Source organism: Phascolarctos cinereus, unplaced genomic scaffold, assembly GCF_003287225.1.
Source record: "Phascolarctos cinereus isolate Bilbo 61053 unplaced genomic scaffold, phaCin_HiC Scaffold_2;HRSCAF=192, whole genome shotgun sequence".
NCBI lineage: Eukaryota > Metazoa > Chordata > Mammalia > Diprotodontia > Phascolarctidae > Phascolarctos > Phascolarctos cinereus.
Window position 1 is genome coordinate 328,384,995 of NW_027555625.1, and position 25,510 is coordinate 328,410,504.

Genomic DNA, 25,510 nt, shown 5'->3' on the forward strand with positions numbered 1-25,510 from the left:
GAGTCAGGGAGCAGTTAAGTGACTTTCCCAGAGTCACACAGTCAGCAAGTGTCTGAAGCTGGATTTGAACTCAGGTTTTCGTGATTCCAAACCCAGTATTCTATCCCTTGCACCACTGGGAAAACGTGGAATATGAGATACAGAGAAATGAAGACACCAAGGCACTGTCATGTCTCTAAGTAAGGGACATGTCTGACCTCACTCAATCAGAAAGAAAAATCCTGGCTGCTGGAGACATTCGAGGCAGAGGAGAGAACCAGCTAGAGACACATTTGTGGCCCCAAAGTCACAGTGGGTTGACCCGTGGCTATACTTGGATCATGCCTGTCCCATTGTGGCATCTGGGCACAAACCCTTGGACATCTGTAGATAATGTTTGTGCCTCTCCTTTCCCCCACCCGACCTCCAGCCTTCTTTTCTACAAGCTAAAAATTCCCAATTCAATACTATTCAAGAAACACTTAGTAATTATTAAGCCCTCAGGAGGAGGAGAGGAGGCTGGATGATCTTTGGGAAACTGCCTAATTCCTTTAATGACCCAGTGTTTTTTGCTGGAAGCACAGGTCCATCTTTAATAAAAAGATTTTTGTACTGATAGCTTCTCTTTACATCACTTATATTTCCCAATGTGTTCCTCCATCTCCTCACAGAGAACAATCTTTTAGAACAAAAGATTTTAAAAGGTAAAAAATAAGTTGAGCAGAACTACAAAAATGAGTCTTGACAATATATGCCACATTCCAACCCCACAGTCCTTAACTTCTTCAAAGAAAGGGTGAGAGAGGGGGCAGAATTCATCTTTTTTAACACCAACATTCTTCTGGTGATCTTGTATGGATGTGAATTAAGACATGCTGCAATCTCCACAGAACTGTAGTTGAACGTTACCCGAAAGGCAATGAATGGAGAGGTTCAGAACGCACCAGACTACAAACGGGAATTATGCAGCAAAAGCAGTGTCAAGAATGTCATCAGAGAAATGTAGAACTGGGGAAAAAGACAGGGCAGTTACATAGCAAAGAATGAGGTATAACCAGTGGGCAGCCAACATTCTCCTTTGCTATCCTTGAAATCTCCAAGTAGAGAGGTGGAATGACTTTTGGATTTGACTCATTTCTGGGTCAAAATGTGGCTCTGATTTGATTGACAAGAGATTGTATAATATGTATGTATCCTCTAGTCTGTTGGGTAAACCCCTGGTGGCAGATTTATGGGAGGATATTTAATAGGATGATCAGGCATAGACGAGTTGCAATCTGCATGTGGGAAGGAGTATCTATACTGAAGAGATCAAAGATCTAACAGAGCTGAAGTATATGAAGTATAAGGCACCATGCCAAGTGCCAGTTCCTTCAACCAATTATCACAGATAAGGTGACTAGTCTCCTTACCCTCCCTGACACCCTTTCACAAATGGGTCCCAGCTCAAAGTCTTGCAGGATAGCACATAAAATTATTCCAGATAACATACAATATGATATGATATGATATGATATGATATGATATGACATATCATATCATATCATATCATATTCTAGATAGTATCTAACTACAGCAGAGGACAGCAGAGATATAACCTCCCTTGTTTTGGAAACTAAACTTCTATTAAAACAGACCAAGATCTGTAGCTACCTCATCACACTGTAGATTCCCTAATGTATGGCCTTCACCCATTAGAATGTAAGCCCTTTAAGGGCAGGGGAAAAGAATTACATTGCAATACAGCTGTCAAAATATTTTTAAAACAAATTCAAAGAACCCAGGATAAGAATCCCTGTTTTAGAGGGAAGGAGTGGGCGTTGAAAGTGGGCTATTCCACAAAGGACTGAGAACAAAGTAGATTCCCATCAATTGTGCAAAGGATAAACAAAATGGGGAGACTGGGTGTGGGATACTTCCTACCCTGTCTGACTTGGTGGGCAGCTGGTTAGTTTTACTGAACTATTTTTTTCTTTATTTTTCATTTTTTGTTATGAGTGATGGGTACTATGGTAAAGGAGTGGGGAAAGATATATTGAGAACTGAAGGTAATATTAAAAACAAAACATATCAATAACATTTATTTAGGAAAAAAGAAAGGTTTTAGGCTGGAAGAAAATTATCAGCATTTAAAAATATGATTGACTTCCACCCCCATCTATGTGCAGACCTCAGGAGTCTACTAACCACCCAAAGGAGATTATTCTGTATATAAGGTTCATAATAATTACTAAGGCATTCACACCATCTCAGATGCAAAGAAGGCTAAAGATACTCCAAAGCAAAGCATGCATTGCTCAGCTGGAGCGCCTGTGTCTTCTCATCTGTCCAGGGGCTGGGGTGCTCTTGGTGAAATGGAAAGATCACTCACTCTGGATTTGGATTCAGAGGACCCCAGTTAAAATGCCAGCTCTGCCACCTACTAAGACCTTGGGCAAATCATACCCCCTCCCTGGGCCTCAGTTTCTTCATCTATAAAATTAGGGAAATGGATTATAGGAATTCTTCTAAGAATCCTTCTGACTCTAATTCTGTGATCCTGTGATTTGATGGACAAGTGAACAAATGTGTTAAAGCGAAGACACTGTGATGACCTGAATGAAGTCACCAGACAGATAAAACATACTCTTGCGGGAGGCTTCATTCTCCATAAGGAGCTCAGCTGAGCGTGCACTGCTCGTGAAGGAGGCCTAGAGTTTAATAAAACCACAGTGCTCTTAGGCCTGAAGTGCGGGCCACTGTCACAAGATAGGGCTCTGTCAACAAGGCACGATGGGTAAGTCAACATCTGTGAGTCCTGCAAATTGGGAACAGGGGTTGGGAAGGGAGACAATAGGGACTTTAGTCACATTCTGGGACTGTAATTACGAGGAAGCAGGGCTGGCTTTGGTGTCAGAGAACCTGGGTTCAAATCCTGTCTCTGATTGCTTATTGCCTGTTTGACTTTGGGCAAGTCCTTCCTGGAATGTAAAATGAGGGGTTGGATTAGTTCTCTTCCAAATCTAGATCTGTGATCCCATGGACTAGCTGTGAGACCTTGGGCAAATCACTCACATCTCTGGGCCTCAGTTCCCTCACCTGTAAAATGAGGGAGTTGGACGTGGTATTGTGTATATATATACACACACACACATATATATACACATAGATATATATATACATATATATATGTATATATATGTGTGTGTGTGTGTGTGTGTGTATATATATATATATATATATATATATATATATATATATATATATATACGCAATTGGGGTTAAGTGACTTGCCCAGGGTCACACAGTTAGTAAGTGTCAAGTGTTTGGTCTGAGGCTGGATTTGAACTTAGGTCCTCCTGACTTCAGGGCCGGAGCTCTAGTCACTGCACCACCTAGCTGCCCCCATGCAATTGTACATAGCAGAGCTGTCAGACTCACAAAACTCCTGAGCGCACAAAGTCTGATTAAAATGTAATTAGGAAATATTTAATGAAGTAAACAAAAATATAGTAAAACACGGACAATGTTAATTCGTGTTTTTTTAAGTCAATCTGCAGCCCCCAGGAATCCCTTTCTATTTCACCTTGATACCACTGGTATATAGCACATGACTTGGATTCAGGAAGATCTGGGTTCAAATTTTGACTCAGACACTTCCTGGATAAGTCATCTAACCTCTCTGTGCCTCAGTTTCCTCACCTATGAAATGAGGGGTTTGGGCTCGCTTGTCTCTAAGGTCTAAATCTACGAGCCTCATTCCTCACCCTGCCGGTACACCACAGGAGAAATTCTGGCAAAGCTGTCTGAAATGGGAAACAGCATCAAGAATCACAGGGAGAACAGGAAGAGCTTGGAGTAGTGATGGCATCGCTGGCTCAAATGCCAGCAAAGCACTTCCTTACTTAAAAAAAAAATCGATCACCAAGCATGTATTAAGTGCTCATTACATGCTGGGCATTGTGCCGGCCCACAGCAAACAAAAACCATTTAATGATCATATATGCTATTTAGTGCTGCCCGGAAGGGGCCTGCCCCAGGTTATGGCAGGGCCACAAGCACAGTTCAGGGAAGGAGGGAGCACAGGTGAGCATAGGAGCAGCCCAGGGGCAGGCTCCGAGCTGGGCCCCATGTCCAGGAGCGCAGGGACCTGGGCCTTGCTACTCTTCAGCCTTGGTGGGCAGACTCAGGCTTCTTTATGGATAATTGGCTTTCTTTTTTTGGAAGGAGAACGACAGTTCCAGGGTCCATGGAAAACTCTTCCCCTATAGCACACACACACACACTAGACATCCCCACTTCTGAATGGATGACTTAGAACTCCAACTCAGTTTTGTCTTCTGCCCTGAAAATGGCAACAGGGAGGTGGGGGCCAAAGGACACACAGGACTTGAGAACTGAAGAGGGTGTTTAGGTCATCAAGCTGACCCTCCCACCAGAGACAGGAATCCCCTCGACATCATGCCTGACAGGTAGGCAGGGTCCTGTGACTTCTGCGTGAATACCTCCAGTGACGGGAAGCTCATTACTTCAAAGATGGACAGTTCAATTGTTAGGTAGTTTTTCTTTATATTGAACCAAAATCTTGCTCTCTGGATCTCCAGTTCTGTGGTTCTAGTTCAATCCTCTGGGGCCAAGTAATCAAATCTAATCCCTATTCTACATGACAGCCCTACAAATATTTGCAGACAGCTATCAAGTTAACCTTAAAGTCTTCTCCAGGCTAAACATCACCAGTCCCTCAGTCAATCCTTGAATGGCATGGTTTCAATTTCCCTCGCTAGTCACTCTCCTCTAGAAACGCTCTCCAAATAAACTATAAACTCTTGATCTTGGCATTCAAGGCCACAATCTCACTGCATATTAACTGTCCAAACTTGTTTCATACAATTGACTCCCTTACATACTCCATAGTTGAATCAAACTGAATTCCGTCTCCATTCTCATTCTTCCCTCTTCTATCTCTGTTCTTTCGATCCCTCAATCTCCCTAGAATAGATTCCCCACCTATTTCCAGCTGTTGAGCTCTGTGACTCTAGACAGTGATGATGATGATAAAAATAGCTATTATTTGCAAAGCGTGTATCTCATTTGTTCCTCACCCTGGGAGCTAGGTTCTTTTATCAGTCCCATTTCACACATGTGGAAACTGAGGCAGATAGAGGTTGAATAATATGCTCAGGTCACGGAGCTAGCATGTGTCTGGGGTGGGATGTGAATTAAGGTCTTCCTGACCCCAGGTCCAGCGCTCTATCCACTCTGCCATGTAAGCTCTCTGGGCCTCAGTTTCCTCACTTGTAAAATGAGAAAAACAGACTTGATGGTCTCCAAGGTCACTTCCAGCTCTAACTCGATGACCCTATTTGAGCCATTTGAACCTTCCTTCAAGGTTCAGCTCAGGAGTCACCTCTGCCATGAAGCACCCCTGACGTCCCCCTGGGTGAAAGTGGTTGTTACCTCCTCAGACTTCTGACAGCACTTTGCCTGGCCCTCTTCTTTGTCCCATCTCATTCTTCCAGGTATCACCTAGTTTTGTAACTAACTGTTCTTCACCGCCATCTGACTGTGAACTCCTGACTTGTGAGTAGTGACGGACCATGAGGCCCTGCACTTAATAAGTGATCTAGCAGTTGAAGTACCCATCTCTGATCCCATGTTTATGATTCTTGGACAACGTCTCCACTTAGAGTCCCTTGCCTTCTTTTCTATCCTTGTGGTCTAGGCTGGTGGGAAGAGACCCAAAGTTTTCTCTTTCTTTTCATTCAGCCCAGAGTAAATTCCGAGCAGCCCAATCTCATGGGTTTTCTTCCTGGTCCTTCTGCCTCAATAGAGCTGAAAGTATCTTCCATGCAAAAGGCCCTAAAGCTCCCAAACCGAACTGTATCTCCACCCTCCCCAAAGACTCTAAAATTCTCATAGATTTATAATTCTTGACCCTTATCCTACTCGAGACAGAAATCTTCTCTTCAATATTCCGCCCCTCCCCATCCCAGTCTTGTAATATTTGTACTGAGGACTGAAGGAATGTCTCCTCCCCACCTCCTCCCCCATCAGGAGAGACATCCCTTTGTTTCCCCTCCTTTCAGGCTCATCCTGAATCTTGTGAATTTATTCTTTACCAAGGAAAATCCCTCCTTCTGTTACATACTCTAGATGCCTTCTGGGTTCTCTTCTCAAAGAAGTTTGGGTAGGGGGACAGGTTAGAAACTTCTAGAATGGACTGTGGTAGAAAGCCCTAGGTTCAAATTCTGTCCCAGATACTTATTAGCTGTGTGACTCTGGGTAAGTCACTTAATTTCTCTGTAAGTCAATGCCCTCTTCTGTAAAATGGGGAAAATAACACCTCCCACACTGAATTGTTGTGATGCTGAGCTGACATATGTAAAATGATATGTAAATATTAAGGCACTATATAAATGTGATAAATAGTTATCATTATTTTCACTCCAGTTCAATACAAGGAAAAGATGGGGGCCTATCAGACAGGCAGGAGTAAGCATATCCTTCAGTCCTAGCCTGGGCTGGTGGGGTGAGCAGTGTGACTAAGCTACTGGGAAAAGGTAGGGTCATAATAATTTGTGCTGAAACAGACATCTTTGAATGGTTTGATTCTAAAATTTGGAGCCTGTTAAGTTAATATGACACAGTTTCATGTGATGTAGAAAGATGCAGAAGACATGGTTTAAGGTTAAACATTGATTTGTTGTGACACACCCCAATGATGAATTGAATTGGAGAAATAAAAGCAAACAGGTTTTCTTCTAAGAAAAACATTTCTAGGATCTGACGTTCTGCCGAAAGGGGTGTGTGGGGCAGAGTAGTAGAGGCTGGGCTCCCCTCCCTCCACCCTCCTCCACCATTAATGCTCAGTGAGAGTGAGGTGCAGCTCAATGAGAACTCAACACTTGATGACCTGAGAGGCCATAGAACAGAGCAGTCAAGGCGGCAACCATGTAATCCTGTACTATAAAAAAATGCAGTGCAGCCCAGTGTGTGTGCAGTAGTGCAGGGCCATGAAATCTCGAGGAGCACTATTGCTAGGTCCACCAGACAATTATCTTGGGAGTGAGGAGACATGGGTCCATGTCCCAGCTTTGCTGATGACCTACTGAGTGACCTCAGGCAAACCTCTTCACAGTTCCCTCATCTGTAGAATGAGACGGTTGGATTTGATAACCTCTAAGATCTCTTTCAGCTCTAAATTTATGACCCTATGATTGATTCTGCCTACTTTCTTATTAGTTCCTAACTTTCCAAGCCTTGCCACCATGGGCATGTAGATACATTAGGAAAGGAGCATCTTCACAAGGAAATTCTCATTGGTGGATAACTGTCCAAATTGTGTTGAGTACTTGGGCAGAAGAAGTCTCATTGGAAATGGGTACTGTTTAGGGTACCAAGTTTCAGTGCCAATTGCCCTGAGGGAAAGGTGGCAATGGGAATAATCAGTGGGCTGGACACTATTTATAACTGGAGCTTTAGCAAGCGCCATGGGGCTAGTGCTGCATTATCAACTCTATTCTTCAAGAGCCATCTCTCCTTGGGAGAGAATCTTCCCAGAGGCCCCCTTGCTCCCGAGTAGGCAGTGGGGTAGGGATAAGGGTTGGGGAGAGGGTCAGAGGCGGAATGTGGGGAATATCTACACCCAAATGTACCCAAGGCACTGGGTACATCTAGACAAACAGGGAAAGCATAGTGGAAAGAACCCTGGATCTGGAGGGAGAAGATCTCTGTTAAAGTCCTGGCTCTGTCCCTGATTTGGTGAGTGACACCGGGCAAGTCATTTAAGGTCTGTTTCTGAGCTATCACCATCGGCAAAATGGGGATAACAATACCAGTTCTGCTGATTTCTGAACATTGATATGAACAAGGGATAGACTGTTAAGTGCTACCAAGATGCAAATTATTATTATTATTAGTCAAATATTGGTCAAATCAGTTTGAGTGGTGATGAGTAGACATAGCCAAGCTACATATGTGTACTCTGCATGTGTGAGTATGTGACTGAGTGTACATATGCATGTGAATGAGCCATATGGGCATAGGTAATACTGAGAGCACATATGTGTAAACATGTAAGTGTGTGTATTCAGTGTGCTATTGCATCTGCAGTTCAATGTTTCCATTGTACTCCTTCCCTAGTGGACAAGTTTCTATTTTTATCAAACTCAGTTAATTTTGATTTTGTTCCAAAATAAAATAGAAGTCAATTTATAGGAATCATCCAAACCTTTTTCATTTTTCATTTTTTTTCTATCACCAGATGACCCGCTGCCCAACCCAGTCTGATCTTTACTGCCCACATTCTCTCTACTCCTTCCTCCATGTTGCCTCTTTTTGTCTTGAATGCTGACTCTGCCCCTTTCTATGCTCCCTTCCCCCCACCCTACCAACTGCTACCCCAACAGGGCTTGAGAGGCTGAGCCACTTGAAAGGAAATTGATTTCCAAGGCATCATTTGTCATCGACTGCCAGATGTTTCTACATCAAGCAACAATGCACCTTCCCCACCCAAACAAGCCAAATGACCCTTACCTGATTGGCCGATAGGAACTCCTGGTTAGCCTCATTCATCCCCATATACATGTTCTCCCCATCAAACTGAAACAAACAGAAAGGAGTCATTCTCATTAAAGCTGCTTCCCATAAGTTCCCTCAACTTGAAGAAGCCTTTCACATGTGTATCCAGGTAGGCTGCATTGCACACATAGGTGGGTAGTATGTTCGTGGGGGAAAGGATTAGAAGGAGAGCTGGTAATCCAGCTAAGATAACTCCTGCCCAGAACTAACCCCAATCAGAACAAGTGTAGGTGAGAGTATGAGTGCCTCAGAGAAGCTGAATTAGATGGATGAGACCTAGTCTTCTGGGAGGTTAGTACAGCAACTGCCTGAATGCTCCTGTCCTCACTGTCATCCTCTGAGGCAGAGGGCTTGGGGTTATCTCATGGGACTATACCCCATGAACATAGCTCCCCACTCATCTCCCATATTTCTCCTTAAGGTAAGTCCTTGTAACAACACCCTCAGGCCAGTAGTCTTGAGTGCAATATAATAGAGACTTTATTATGGGCATAAACTATTTATAAGAAAACCAATCGTATATGCACGCAGGGCAGATACAGAATCCAGATTTGGAAACGATTCTTAATGTCTTCCTCACTTATCTTGCCAGCCCCTTGAGTCCCATACTCTTTCAATCCTGGCTCCCCAAGAAGTCTAGTTTCTCTCTGCGTCTCCCTGTCTGAGCTTTCCCTTTTGCTTTTCCTATGTCTTCTTTCCTGCTCAAATCTTTTTTTTTTCCATTAATCAATTGCCTTTTTTCTTTGTTGCTATTGTTCTCTAAAATCTAGTACCATCTCCTAGGGGAGGCCAAAAAGCCTCCCTTATTTATTCATGCACAGGCTATATGTCATCTCCATGTCAGACTCAGACTACAAATACAAGGAACCCATGGCATCATATAGTCAGTCACCTTCTCTTACATCCAGACTCTCAAGCACACCCTTACAGTGATGGGGCAGTCTACAGCCCTTATCTGGTTATAGGTGAAGCCTGGTCTTAGAATGGACTGATCATCACGGACGCAGCTCTTAAATGGGAAACTGGCTCTCTACCACCAGGATAACACCAACTATTCCTACAGGCCACAGAAACCCAGGGGAAGAGAAAACCTGGACACATACACTCCTTACCTGTCAGCATACCTTGAAACAAACACAGAGCTGTTACCATATCAAGGACACTTCCCAGGACACACAGACCCTGCAACCATGTATGTCTTTCCCAATATATTGGGGTGTATGTTGGGAGGACTCATTCTGTGAACGATCCAAACTTCCTAAAAGTACCTAAGTGGGCTGGCAATGGATAACAGGTATGATTTCTCCTTAAATGTGCTGGCTAACAGACCAGTAACTGCTACACACCAGTAACAGCAGCATGAGAGGGAGAAGCTCCAGTGCTTACCACGGTGCTGACACCAACAAGCATTCAGAAGCAATGTATCTTATAACACAATCTGGCCTGAGCCCTCGGGACTAGAGAACAAATCTGTTCTGAATCACAAAGACATGCATCCCACAGCCTTCTCTTCCTAGTTCTGTAGACTGGGCCCAAGGTCACTGTAAGAGCTACCTCTCTGACCAAAATCACCCACGGAAGCAGAATTAACCACTCCACCACTCCACCTTCTTCTTCAGAATCCTAACTCTAACCCTTCACTGGCTTTGAAATACCTTGGCCAAGAGCTCCCACTGGATTTCCAGAAAGAACTGGCTATTAATTAATTAGCCACACTAGGCTGATACTACCTTCCCTAAAAGGCGCAGGGAAAAATCTACAGTGCCTCTCAACAACAGTGTCACTGAGACCATTTTGGAGGTTAAATGCATAGGTTGAGAGAATAAAAAGTGAATTCTTTATAAAGTCCCTCTAAACTCAGTGACTCACAAACTATTTTCCCTAACTCTCCTCTGCTAGGCAACCGGAGATTTCATAGGCTAAATCAATTAATCAATCACCCAATAATTATTTATTAAGCACCTACTGTATACTAGGCATTATACTTCAGGGTGGGGAACCTGTGGCCTCTAGGCCACATGTTTCCCTCTAAGTCCTCAAGTGCAGCCCTTTGACTGAATCCAAACTTCACAGAACTGACCACATGTGGCCTCAAAGCTACAGGTCCCCCACCCCTGCTAGGTACTGGGGATACAGGAGCAAAGAATGGAACTATTCTCAGTAAGCTGCTTCTTGTGGCTATTGTTTGTTCTTCATTTTCAAAGATGACCAAGGGCATCATGGCATAATGTCTTGACTTGCGTGTGAATTGGATTTAAGTGAGGCAGAGTAGCACAAAGCTGTCAGCTTCATTCTTTCTTCTGCAGCTATTAAAGTCCAGTGGCAAGACAAAAATCAACATGACTGGCGATGGCCTGGGATGTAGTGGATGACCTTGACGTCTTCGATGGCAGTAGATATCCTCCTAACTTATCAACAGGTTTGAGGCCTGCCTATTACCCTCAACCGGTGTAGCCTCTCTACTGAGGCGGTTTACAAGGGTGTGGCCACTGCACATGCTACATCTTCTTGGAGGCTTACATTCAATGAGCTTACATTCTAATGGGAGATACAAACACACATATATAGTTGCATATATGTATACATGCACTTATATACACATATGCACACATATATATGTAGACACACAGTTATATATACATACATACCACAAATATAAAGTTAATACAAACATATGCAAAATATTAAATACAAAGTAGTTTGGGAGGAAGGGCACTAGAACAGTTGGGGAGACGGGATTTATGCAGAAGATGGTGCCTAAGCTGCATATTAAAGAAAGAGAGAGATTCAGTGAGGCTGAGAAATGGAGGGAGGGTGGACAATGGAGGATGGTCAGTACAGAGGTCTAGAGATGGGAGAGGGAGTGTTATATGTGAAGAAAAGAGGGAAATCCAGTTTAGTGAGATTACAGAATGAGGGAGGGGGAGTAATGTTCAATGATGCAGGAAAGATAGATTGGGGCCAGGTTTTAAAAGCTAAAAAGAAGAGTTTAGATTTATCCTAGAGGCAATAGGAAACCAATGGAATCAGCTGAGTAGGGGGATCACATGGTCAGCTCTGTGCTGAAGGAAAATTATTTTGGCAGCAGTGTGTAGAATCAGCTACAGTTGTTAGAGACTTGAGGCAGGAAGACCAATTAAGAGACTATTGTAATAATCTAGGCAAGAGGTAATGAGAGCCTGAGCTCAAGTGGTAGCTGTGTGAACAGAGGAGAAAAGGTTGGGTGTGTTGTGAAGGTAGAATCAGCAAGATCTGGAGATTCCCTGGAAACGTGGAAAGTGAAGACCAGTGACATCTCCAGAAGACTCTCCAGATTATGAACCCTAGACACTGGAAGGGTGGTATTCCCTTTAACAGAAATTAGGAAGTTTGGAAGAAGGGAGGGTTTCAGGAAAAGGATAATGAGCTCAGTGCCAGACATGTTGAGTTTAGGATATCTCCGGAACATCCAGTTTTAAATGTCCACAAGCAATTGGTGATGTGGGACTGACACTCAAGAGAGGAAATAGATGGCTATATAGGCAGTCACATAAAGATAACAGTTAAATCTATGGGAGCTGATAAGGTTACTCAGAGAGAAAACATAGGATAAGACAAGAGAGCCTAGGACAGAGCCTTAGGGAATTTCCACTGCTGGGTGGACCACAGACTAGAAGCTGGAAGGGATCTTAGAGATCCGTTAGTCTAGGTGGCACCGTGGATAGAGCACCAGGCCTGGAGTCAGGAAGACCTGAGTTCAAATGTGACCTCAGACACTTACTAGCTGTGGGATCCTGGGCAAGTCACTTAACCCTCTTTGCTTCAGTTCCTCATCAGTAAAACGAACTGGAGAAGGAAATGACAAACGACTCCAGTATCTCTGCCAAGAAAACCCTAAATGGGGTCATGAAAAGTCGACATGACTGAAACAGCTGAACAGCCACAACCTTGTTTTATAAATGAAGAAACACTAAGTTAAAGTGCCTTGCTTAAGGTCACACAGGGAGTAAAGGTCAGAGGCAAGATTTGAACCTGGAACTTCTGACTCCAGAGCCACTGTTCTTTCTGCAGTATCACAGTGCCTCCTAAGATTTCTTTACCTTCTCTTCCCTAGCCAAGCCGGCATTGTTTGGTTTTCATTCTCTGTCTGCTGAGTCCCCTCGAGTTATATCCACAGACCAATTAGTTGAGACAGAACTCCTACAACACTGCTTACAGCCGTTTCACGCTTGTTTAACAGGAGAGCTCAGCTGGCCACACCTCTATCTGTCTCTCGAGGCCTGGGGGCCTCCCTCCTCTCCTCTAAGACACTTGTTGCCTTTTAGCAGAACAAGTCCCGCAGTCCTTGTGATCACCCAGACTGAGGTACTCTGGGGAAAGGGGAGGAGGAGAATAAAGGTTTCATCAGAGGCAGCAAGAGTTAGATCACGTAACCAGATCCTGGGACTGACAATACTGCTCCCCAGACGACAAGACAGATGTCACTCACACAGTAAAGATTCCTAATGTTGGGGCCGAAGCAATGCTGCATTTGGAGTGAGGGAATCCTTAAGATCATAGACATAAATGGAAGGAACCTCAGAGATGCAGACCAACCTTCTCATTTTGCAGATGAGAAGATACAGTTTCAAATACCAACTCTGTTACTATCTGTAGGCCCATGGCCAAGTCCCCACTCTGCATTTCAGTTTTCTTATCTATAAAATGGACTTATTTGTAAACAGTTATGGACAAATTGGTCTCTAAGCTTTCTTCCAGGTTCAGATCCCATATCATGTACAAGGTCCCATACTAGACACTGCAAAGGATGCAAAGATATACAAAACAGAGAGCTTTGATGCCATTTCTGCCACTAACTCCTTCAGGGACCTTGGGTAAATTTCTTTCTTGGGTCAATTTCTCTTTGAGTTTCAGTTTCCTTGTCTGAAAAGAAGGATGCTCGATTAACTATTTGTTAAGGCTCTTCTGACATCTTATGGTCCTCTATGATTCAGCTAAACTGTTCTTGAGCCTATTTTTGGAAGAAGGTTATCAGCAGAGCCAGGATGTCATTATTACTTCAGGAGAGTCAGGAAACATGGTCAGGGCAGAACTCCTAAGAAAGTGACTTCTTTCTTTGCTAAAGGTGGGGTCACTGCTCAGAGCTTCACACATAAAGGAAAAGGTTTCCTCCAAGCCCCTGAGATCTTCTTCATTAGTAGGGTCTGGAAGACAGAGAGAGCACGGACTGCACTATTCACTTTCAGGTTTCGTTCAATGTCAGGTTTTGCCTGATATTTTTTTCTTTTTCTTTGAAAAACATAAGTTATTATCTCAACATCAAGAAATTCTCATTATCCTCTAAATTAAAATAAACACATCAATGATATACCACAAATTGACTGGAGGGGTGTGTGTGTATACATACACTTATATTGGTATCAAAAGTTTAATATTCTTACTGAATAGATGAATTGAAAAAGATGACCTTTACTGCACTGTTGTTATATGGCTGGAAATCACAGATGGCTATGAGCATTAGAGAATCAAAAGTGGTACGTGGAAAAAAGTACTAGATTTGGAGTCTGTGGATGTGGATTCAAGTCTTGGTTCTACTACTTATTACCTGTGTGACCTCAGGCTAGTACCTTAACCTCCCTGGGCCTCAGTTTCCTCACCTGCAAAATAAAGGGATTGAAATGGACAAGCATTTCTCAAGTCCTTTCCAGCCCAAAATTGAGGGTTCCACAATCCAGAGGGCAAAGGCCAGAGTATATGGCAGGGGTGAGCTGGCTCCAACATTACAAACAAGGAAACACATAGGAGAACAGGAATCAAAGATGTCACCTGAAAAATGTCTGAGTTTAAAATGGGATGGTTATGTGGCCGGAGGAAAGCATGACTGATGGACCACTTGAATGTTCCACTATTCACCTCTTGAGGAAGGCCCCCAGGACACTGGGTGGATCTGATGGTGTGTTACAGCCGCTTCAGAGAAATTATTAAATTTTCAGTGTGAGTATTTACAATTCACAAATCAGGGCTTGGTTTATTGGTCTGTTGGCTGTCTAGATAAGTTGTATCAAACTCAAGTAGAAACAAGGGCCACTAAGCAGTATATAAAGATTCTTGGAGGCAGCATGTTGACTTAAAACCACATATTAACATTATCTGTGTTAAGTACCTCCCAGTTACATTTTAATCTGGTTTGCTGGGTCCAGGTGTTTGACACCTCTACTCTAGACTTAAGAAAGTGATGGAAAACATATTAATAATGCAGATTAAACTTGAAAATGTGTCACTGGTAGATTTTTTTGAGAGCCTGTTATAAAACATTTACCAGCACATCCTTGGGCAGACCCTTAGTATCATACTTAAGTGAAAACAGGAACAAGAGAGACATTGGATGGGCAGGCATGGATGACTTGTATCAGCTGGACTGATGACATCATAGATCCATTTGAGTATCAATTTAGGGTTAGGGATAGAGACTAGATCTGTAGTTTGATTGGCATAGGGAGCTTCTGCAAGAGGAAATTCCCTCTATCAACACAGGCTGGTACCTTCCCTGCAATTTATAACCTAAGCACTAAGAAATTAAATGAGTTGCCCAGGGTCATAGATCCTATATAAGTCAGAGACAGGACTGGAACTCAGGACTTCCTGGCTCAAAGGCCAGTGTTCTATACATGATGCAACCCTGCCTCTCAGCCATCAATATGTTATATGTGACACATGACGTGTCTATTAAATGTGTAGAATGGTTTGTTTGTAAAGAACAATCTATTGTACATGTTGGGGTGGGGGAACCCTAAGTGTACAGTGTGCACAGAGAAATGTCAAGGAGTGAATTGAGCTTGTCTCACTAGATTCAAAGACCTCAAATAAATGCCAAACACAGAAAAACAAGTTTCAGCTTTGCATCAGGCACAATAAGCATTGCTGCAAAGTCCCTGTCATGCACACCTGACCATCACACTTTATCTTGGCGCTTCCATTTGTGGAGACCACTTTTGGGGCTCACTCGGTCACCCCAAAGAGCAGTTATTTCATCTCCAGAGATTGAGAAGGGAAAGATACCTGAACACCCAGGGAGGACAGTCCAAGAGAGAAGCCTCAGACATTCTCATGAAAGTTTAGAAATCAGAAGACTCTGGGGAAGAGGTGGGTCCTTGGGGGATTGAAACCTGGAAAAGAATGAGCCATGTAGGTAGGGCACTAAAGAGGGATAAATCTTTTGCTTGTGAGAAATCATGCATGTCCGGCCATCATGCTTTAAAGGTACTTTCCCACTGTCCCTACTATCCATTCCCACCCTGGTAAGGTGCTACTCAACAGGACACTGGAGATGCTGGTAGAGAGGTGATGCTCATTCCCCGTGTCTCAGTTTTCTCACCTGTAAAATTGGAGGGTTGGACTAGATAAGTTCTATATCACTCCAACTAGACTCCTCCAAGTCTTCTCTGTGCCTGCCTGCAGCACGTGCCCAGCTGGGAGAGGAAGGGGGTAGGCTGGAAGGCCATGCAACAAACAGAATGCCTCACACAGCCTCAGACAGATATTTTTTGAGCCTAGAGAATTTTATGAACCTGGAGAAATTTATAGGCTTGGAGAATTTGGCAAGGGCCCCAGTGGGAACACTTCAGCTCTGCACAACTCATACTCTTGGAGGCATGGTTGAGCTCTACTAAGCAGCACGACTGGTGTGGTGAGAATCCGAGCTGGCTTCTCAGCAGGAACTTGTTGCACAAGCAGGCTGACCTCTGCATTCTCTTCAGGGCAAAGCATTTTGCAAAAGAAATCCAAGCTACATCTGCACTCGATGCTTCCAGAATCACTCTCCTTTTCTGAGTAAAACTGAAAGAGAAACTCCTTCATGCTGGTGGGATGAAAGAAGCAACGAGCTTAGGACCTAGGGTTGGATCCATCACTTACTGACTGTGTGCCAGCATGGCACAGGAGAAAGAGTCACGGAGTTGGTAGCACAGGATCTAAGTTAAAACTTTACAGGTTCTTTGGCTTTCAGTTCTACCTTACTACCTGTATGGTTGTGGGCAAGTGACTTCAACTCTCTGAGCCTCAGTTTCCTCATATGTAAAAATGAGGGTAACAATACTTGCATGACCTCCTTTTTCTCAAGGCTCTTTGTTTCAGGTTCTCATTCTTTTTTTTTTTTTGTACCATGCCTGGGATTTCACTGGTCTATGGACCTGCCTTCTATCAACTAGGACTGGCCATTGTTCTTTGATTTCTAGTGGAAGAGGTGCTTGGGGCACCAAGAATTGAAGTGATTTCCCCAGGGGCACAAAGTCACGATTTGGCAGAGGAAGGACAGGAATCCACTTCTTCCTGACTCCAAGGAGAGCTGTCTATTCACTAGGACCCGCCTCTCAAGGCTGTTTTGAAGATAAGATAATGTATATGTAAATAAGACTGTCTAGAATAAGATAGGGGAATAAGGACTGAATCTGTCAGGTCATTGATATAGGGAATTCCTAGAGAGGGGAACTCCTCTAGCAATACAGGTTGGCTCCTTCTCTACAACCTATAGACTTAGATACTTGTCTAGAACACTGTCCTAGGGTCATACACCTAGAAGGTGTCACAGGCAAAGTTTGAACCCAGTTCTTTGTGGCCCCAAGGTCAGACTACCCATCAAAATATTTGCAAATATGCTAAGTAAATACAAGCTATTCTCACTCCCTTTGTTAGAGCAAATTCCCCTTATTATTTTATACACTCCTTCCTTATTAGCTTCCCTGCCCCCTACGACCAGAACAAGGGCTGAATTCTGTCCTGGACTTTACCAGGACACTGGCTGCCAATTGACCAATCGTGAGGCTTGGGAGGCATCAAAGGTCTAGCCAAACCCAGAAAATGCTCTGGAACATCCCCATTGCTGACTAGATTATTTTTCCTTTTTCATCAAGCTATATGGGCACAAACAAATTTATTAGAAAATCTTCTGTCAGGATATTTTTTTCAATTAAATGTTTACCACCTCCTTGCTGGCCAGGTAGAGTAGATAACTAATGGGTCCTCTCACTGGCCTCATTATCATTGTGCTATCCAATGCACTTCGAGATAATCACTCCCATCACTCTGTATTGATTTATGGTAGAAACAAACATTTTAATATTTCCTGTTTGGGGCTTTGATTTCCACTCATTTCACCACAGCATAGTTCCCCAGCTGTGTGGAGTCCCAGTCTGGCTTGGGATCTGAGTGCTACATTCATCATACTCCATCTCCGATAAAAATTGATCAGGCTTGTTCCTGTGCCTGGGCTGTCTTCATGCTGGGAATAGTGTTCTCCATATGTCCACTCAAATTTGGAGGCTATTTACTCTTGTGGTATTGTCCTATGTGCTTTTAGAATGATTTAATCCTTGTCATTTTTGTTAACAACCAAGCATTAAACTATGCAACTTTGGATTTCTAATCAGTCAAGAGAGATAGATCCTGTCAACCCTCTGCCCGTCCTCTCTCCAGCTACCAGTCCCTTTCTATCCCAGGAAAGCTGAGGCTTGTCTAATGTGCTTAGTGGAGTGCCTGGAGCATAATAGGTACTTAATAAATGCTGCCTGGTTGATGCAGAAATCAGTGTTTATCTCTGTCAATCTTAAAGAATCCTAAAGGGCAAAAATGGGGAGGACTAAGACCTGGAAAGAGTTGGGTTTCATCACACTGAGGGTCATTGTATAGAAATAATATTCACTCAGTTCTCCTTTTCTAACCCTGTAGAATTCAGCTCTCCCCATGTTCTCTAGGGTACAAATAGAAGACTCAGACATAGGGCTCTCTTCCTACCTGGAAATTCATTTGCCCACTGAAGATGAATCAGCATGAAGAAAATATATTTTGGGAGCCTGGGGGACTATGGAGTAGGTGAAAAATGGCCAAATCATTGATGCTGTGTCATGCCCAGATCTGCAGTGTGACGAAGGAATGAATGTCAAGATGTTCCAAGATGTAAGTTTCATATGGGCTCAAGGTGAGCATCAGAGAAGCGGCATGAGATGGCATGGCACAGTGGAAAGAGCCTTCCCTCATTTAGGAGTCAGAGGAATAGCCATCTGAGTGTTTCTCCATTTCCCCAGCCATAGGGAGGCAGTGTGATATGGTGGCAAGAACCCCAGACCATGAATTAAGGGAACTAGGTTCTGCTCTCTGCTCTGCCACTGAGTTGCTATGTAACTTTTACCTTGGGCAACACCTCCCCCTTCTCTAGGCCTTAGTTTTCATGTACATAAAACGAGGAGGTTGGACAAGAGATGCTTTAAGATCTCTTTGATCTCTGACATACCAGGACTAACTCTCATCAACTAGAAGCCACAGACCTATGAAGTCAAGAGGTTAAACTATGAGTCAAGCTGAAAGGTTCACCCCTGAGGTTCAGGAGAGATGAATTGCTAGGAGGTAAAGTATCTAGGGCTGGTCTCAACCATTTCCACGACCCCTTACCTCTCAGGGAGGCCACAACAATTATTTCCTCCCAGAATTACACTGCACTAGTCCCCCCAGAGGACAAGCTACTGTACCAAGTTCAAAGCCTAATCACACTCCCAGCAGTTTTCTCATTAAAGTCTTTATACAAATGCTGAGAGACAATGAGCTAGTTAGCATTATTAATTTTCCCCTGAAGAGTCAGTAAGTCCCTTCAGCTGCTCTCAATGACTGGAGTGAGGATGGAAAGAGGAGATTTAGTAGAAAGAAAAGAAATGTGGTAGTCCAGTATAGCTACATGACTTTATCTTTTGGCTAATCTTCACAAAAGTTAGACCACAAGTATTCTCTGTGGCCAACACAACAGAGTCCCACTCACATTCAACCAACTGACTCCCCTATTCCTGAAATGGCCATGTCTGTCTGCTATGCCCAGAAATCAGTCTTAGAGGCTCTTCTGCCAACAGATTGCATTTTCAGCTGTGAGGATCTGGCCTTAGAAGGAAAAGACCTCAAGAAAGGGGACCCAAAGATGCTCAGAAGGACCCCCTCTAAGATGAGGGGAACCTGAACCCCACTCAAAGGAAAGCTATGTCAGTATAGACATGGCAGCTGCCTCGACAACATGGAATAAGACATGGTCTAACAAGCCTAGTCCTTCAAATGCTATGTTATTGTAATGACCAATCCTGGCTCCAAGAAAAAGGACATGTACTTTCCTCATTACCTTGGAAAGATGGAGGAGGACTTTGGGTGTGTGATATTTAATAAGCCATCAGACTTGGTCACTGAGTCACTTGGTTTTGCTTAATTTTTTTAATTAGAAGGGGAGGCTTACTGGCCGATCTGGAAGTGGGAGCATGTATGGAAATGACTGATTTTTTTTCTCCTAAAGAAGCACCAATAAAATGTTAAAGAAAAAACAAATAAATCTGGGTCTTTTTGACTAAGTGGGCTGGATCACAAAGGCTAAGCCAGACAGGTGAGTGAGGCATTTTCCAGGTAAAAGAGCTCCTTTGATTCATCCATTATAGGAACAACATACTTCCCTTGGAGTCATTTATTGCACTGATGCCCGGCCACCCTTTTGGCTTCCTGCCTCGTCCCAGACTCTTGACCAGCTCTCTCTGAAAAACCTTTGCTCTATATCACCTGTACCCATGCCTGAACCTTGCTGACCACCATCATGCAGACTAATCCTGCTGCTCTATCATGCCTTCATCTATTCCTAGCCAGTGCTCCAGCTCTATCAAAACCCTGGTTTGTTGGCCCATCTCCATGAAGACACCCAAGATAGACCAGTTGTAAGGAATTTTAGACACCTCTTAGTCTAACCTCCTTATTTTGAAGATGAGGAAACTGAGCCCCAGAAGAGAGGAAGAGATCTGCCCCAAGTTGCAGATCTAGTCAATAGCAGAGCTTGGCTCACTACCTCACAAGGAAGCCTATCAATGTTGTTGTTGTTTAGTCATTTCATTCATGTCTAACTCTTTGTGACTCTGTTTGGGTTTTATTTGGCAAAGATACTGGAGTGGTTTGCCATTTACTTCTCCAGCTCATTTTACAGATGAGGAAACTGAGGCAAACAGGGTTAAGTGACTTGCCCAGGGCCATGCAGATAGTAAGTGTCCGAGTCCAGATTTGAACTCGGGTCTTCCTGACTCCAAGTCTGGCACTCTATCCATTATGCCACCTAGCTGCCCTATCACACTGTAGGACAACTCTAGCTGATTTTTAGAAAACATTTCTTATGTTGGGCCAAAATATATCTCCTTATAATTTCTCTCTGCTTCTAGATAACCCCATATCTTGTTCAAAAGGCAGATAACCTGTCTTTTGAAACCAGGCTGGATGCTTCAGATATCTCTTCCACATGACAACCTTTTGAAAATTCAGAACTGCAAAAACTATGAACAAGTTAGACAAGACCTTTGGAATCATCTAGTCAACCTCTTTGTCTTTCAGGTGGAGAAAATGCTCAGAGAAGAAACATAAATTTCACAGAGTCACATAGCTTATCAGTGGCATAGTAGGTGATATAGCATATTTGGGGATATACATACATATATGGACATGTGTGAAAATACATGCAATACACACTTCCACAATGTGCATGTACTTAATAAGTCAGGTGGCTATCTGATAGGAAATCTCTCCCACATGGCACAACAGATCAAGGGTGTCAAAATTTTTTTAAAAACTGCATAAAGTGCTGTGTATGGATTACCCATGAGGCATCACAAAAAGGGAGTCTTAAAATGGACTGGAATAGATTAATTTCTCCTTGTTTCATATTCTAATTTCAATTCCTTTTCCTTCTGCCACTTTCTGTTCTCATTAGTCTTAAAATTGTCTTGAAAATTCTGTACCTCATTCTGCTCTTCTTGCTATCTTTGTCATGGAAATGAGAATTGGAATGTACAAGATCACACTTTTTTTCCGGATATCAAATATGTGGGATAATTCTTCCATGGCTAAGACTGAGGCATACACATGAGATGCTCTAAAACAGAGATTTGAGGAAAACATTTGTCCCCTGCCTTCTAGAGACCTCCCACCCACCCCAGGGACCCACAGCCTAGTGTCTACATGTTATCTATCAGTTGTACTTGTGCTGCACCCCTCCTCTTCAGCTCATTACTCTATGTGAGCCTCTCCTTCCACGGATACTTCTCTGTGTGCCATTCTCTGATGTGTTTTCTTTATTAGTGTAGTTCTCTCATATTAGCCATCTGAATAACAAGCCTGGGTTTTTTTCACCCTGATCCACTAGGTCACCAATGTTATATGATCTTGAATAAGTCACTTCTCTGGTCAGTTTTCCCATGTATAAAATGGAGGGGGAAAAAAATCCACCTTAAGTATTCTGGAATTCTAATTAAAAGATGTCAATGGTTGACAATGGTCTGATAACCACTTCTGGATGAGATTATCTTAGGCCAAATAATAATTTCAGTCACTTTGGAAAACTAGTGAGATAGAGTGCCTTAGCATCAGGAGAGCATCCCTTAAATCCTAGTCATTTCTGGATGGGGTGGCCCCATTCCCAGGCATTGGGCTCGACCCTGTGACCAATTCTGCTTTTTTTGATGTGGAAAAATCAGTCTGTAAAGGAAGTCCATTTGTCCAACTTGCATGCAAGCCACATGAGCCCCTACAAGGAGCAGCACAAAACCATTCACACTGAAGAATGGAAAAGGTTCAGTCACCAGACGTAGGGGGCTGGACTTTGCCAGAAGTGCTGTTCTTTTGAGAGCTAGTTTGTTGTGTCAATACTTGGAGCTGCTATCACTCTGAAAAACTCTCCAAGGGACCCAGAAGAGCGTCTGCTGAAAAATAACAAGGGATGCTTGTAACTTGGAGGCTGTGTTCTCACCTAATTATGTGCAGCTGCCCTGGCTAATACGCATTCCTTCCAACATATCCTTCAGCACCTGGACAGCAGCTTTCCAGTGCTGATGGGTTGGAACCATGGACAGCACCTAGGAGCCAGCCAAGCTCAGGATACCAGGATACCTCATTTCTCTGTAGCTGCCAGATCAGAAAGCCCAACAGCTCTGACCAGCCCAACCCCTGGGACCGATGAAGCCCTTTAGGACACCAGTCCTACAATCAGACATTTAAAATCCCAGGGGAAAGTTTCTTACTATTTCCCCCATTCCCCAACACAGTTTTGAAAAATTAAGTATCTCTTCTATAGAATACCCAGCTATGAGAAGTAGTGGGCTGGGAACTGCATACCATTTTTTTCTTTGGCCTTATTATTATAGGCTGGCTGCTATATGCAAGGTTACTATATGCAAGTTCTATGGAAAGAACCCTGGGAGTCAGGAGACCTGGAATATTGTCCCAGCAATGTCTTATCTGTGTGACTTTGGGTAAGCTACTCCCCCTTTTGGAGGCCTTAGTTTTATTCACTATAAAATGGAGGTGTTGGAATAGACAATCTCCAAGGTCCTCCCAGCTTTAACACTCTTCATTCTACAGTTTCCCTTCTCTAAACCACATCTCTAGTTCTTAGCAAGTTTTTGAATGTTACAGAACACCCAGGGGCTAGTAAACCCACATTATTGGTGGTGTCTGTGAGTTTAGTCATTACCCAGGTCTTCAGAGAAGCAGATGAAAAGCTCATCAAGGAGCAATTAGTTATCTTCAGCATATTCACAGATCTCCCCACCTTTTAAAACACTTTACAAACTTAATTAACAAAATCATTCTAACAATACTCTTCTTTCCCAACCCTAGGCAAGAACTGACATTATTTCTATTTATAGGCAACTTAGACAGAGATCAGTCAAAAGACTCATGTAAGATACTCATTACATTTGAGTAGGACTTGATACTTTAAAAAAAAATCCTTCCACCTCTATAATCTTGCTAAGAATAGTCTTTTATGTGTACATAGACTTGACAGTTAGCAAAGACAATTTATAAAGTGCTTTGATATATATCCCCTCATATTATGTTTGTTGAACCAACAGTGGCAGCTAGGTGATGAAATGGATAGAGCACTTGTCCTGGAGTGAAAAAAAGACCCTAGTTCAAATCTGGCCTCAGGCTTTTATAGGCTGTGTGACCCTGGGCAAATCACTTGACCTTTGTCTGCCTCAGTCTCTCCAATGGTAAAATGGGAATAATAGTAGTACCTATCTCCCAGGGTTGTTGTGATGATCAAATGAGATAATATTTGTAAATCACTTAGCACAGGACCTGGCACACAGTGGGCACTTAATAAATTCTATTCCTTCTTTAAATTGAATAGAAACATATACCAAAAATATATGTATTATGAAGAGTATCATGGGAGCAAAGAAGAAATCCTGACAAAGTGCTCTGAAAAAAACAGGAGAATGGAGAGATCATGCCTCTGGTTCCTCTTGGCTCTGATTTGTCATGCTTCTATAATTTTAATGTCGCTTTTCCACGGAGGGAGTGAATGGTCAGTTGCAGCAGAGTTCCCTCTCCCTTTAAGCTTAGTGCTTGCACATCTGCACAACTGGCCTTGGGATTAATGAGGGAGACACACACAAACACACACACACACACACACACACACACACACAAAGATCCATCCTTTGATCTCACATGTACACAAATAATTACAATACAAAGTGTGACCAGTGTCCCCAAAGAAGTATGAGTCTCAAAGACTTAAAGATCTGTGAGATTACAGAATCCCAGATCTAGGAGAGACCTCAGAGGCCACTGAGTCCAAACTGTAACCAACTAAAATTCCCCTCTATAACACACCATCTAGTGGTCACTTGGTCTTGGAGGGGAAACCCTCCTAGCCTATACTGAAGCAGTCCATTGAACTTCTGAATGTTTCTAATGAATAGCTCTAATTGTTAGTAAGTTTCGCCCTTACACCTAGCCTAAATATGTCTCTCTAACCTTCATCCTTCTTTCCTTCTGGGGCCAAGAAGAATAAATCAAATCCTTCTTTAAATACTTGTAGACTTCTATCAGGGAGCTATGTAAATCAGTTTATTTTTGTGCTCTATGGTCCCTTTTGGCAGTCTGATGGAGCCTATGGACCCCTTCTCAGAACCATGTTTGTACGTACATTCGTGATGGAAGAAAATGTTAAATTTCAGTTAAAGGTTAGTGAAAAGAAGGATTCAATTTTCCCCCCATCCAAGTTCACAGACTCCTTGTGGATTTACGAATCCCAGGGTAAGGGCTCCTGCCCTAATTCTTCTTCTTCAGGATAAACATTCCCAGTTTCTTGAACTCATCTTCTTGTGGCATGATCCTAAGGTTCCTGATCTTCTATCTTGGTCACTCCCCTCTAGACACTCACCAACTCATCAATGCCCTTCCTGAACTGTGGCTCCCAGAATTACATGCTGTAATCCAGATGTGATCTTGATTAAGGCAAGGGATGAGGATTTGCTCAAAGTCACACAAATAGTGGTAGGACTGAAAGCCAGGTGTCCTAACTCCCAGTCCAGTGCATCACTATACAGCGCTGGAACTTTGGGTTGATGTTTGTCCCAGTAGGACATGTGGGAGACTTGGACACTTGGTTCCTGTGTTTTTTTCTTAGACTCTATAGATACCTCTGTATTATTACTGAAATAATAGAATCATAGGTGCAAAAAGGTTCTCAACAATCATCTTGTTTAATTCCCTAAATTTACAGTTTAGGAAACTGAGGCCCAGAAGAATGAAGGGACTTGGTTCATAGGATCCTAGCCACTCACCATCTGTGTAAGCCTGGGCAAATTACTTCTTTCCTCAATTTCCTCATCAGAAAAAAAGAGTTTGGACTCAATGATTTCTCAGGTCCCTTCCAGCTCTGAATTCTGTAGGCCTAGATGTAGAACTGGAAGGGCTTTCAGAGGTCATTTAGTCCAACCCACTCACTTAATTTTTAAAAGTAAATTAAATTTATTTCAATTTACAAAAATATTTTCTTTTCTTCCCTCCATTGGGAAAAGAAAAAAGGAAAAACAAAACCCTTGAAACAAATTTGCATGGTTAAGAAAAACAAATTCCTCCATTGGCCAAGTCCAAAACAATGTGTCTCATTCTCAGATAAATCCAATGGCCTTTTCTCCTTGAC

General features: G+C 42.9%; 1 protein-coding gene across 6 annotated transcripts in view; it reads right to left on the reverse strand.

Moving 5' to 3' along the window:
- Positions 1-25,510, reverse strand: part of TOX2 (TOX high mobility group box family member 2) — a 327,883-nt gene that overhangs the window by 163,996 nt on the left and 138,377 nt on the right. For 5 of the 6 annotated variants that reach the window (XM_020998643.1, XM_078150272.1, XM_020998640.2 and 2 more), the window contains exon 2: positions 8,494-8,559. The exons of the other annotated variant lie outside the window; for it this stretch is intronic. In XM_020998643.1, coding sequence (XP_020854302.1) covers positions 8,494-8,559 — 66 coding nt within the window. The remainder of the gene's footprint in view (positions 1-8,493; positions 8,560-25,510) is intronic. 6 annotated transcript variants of the gene reach the window in all.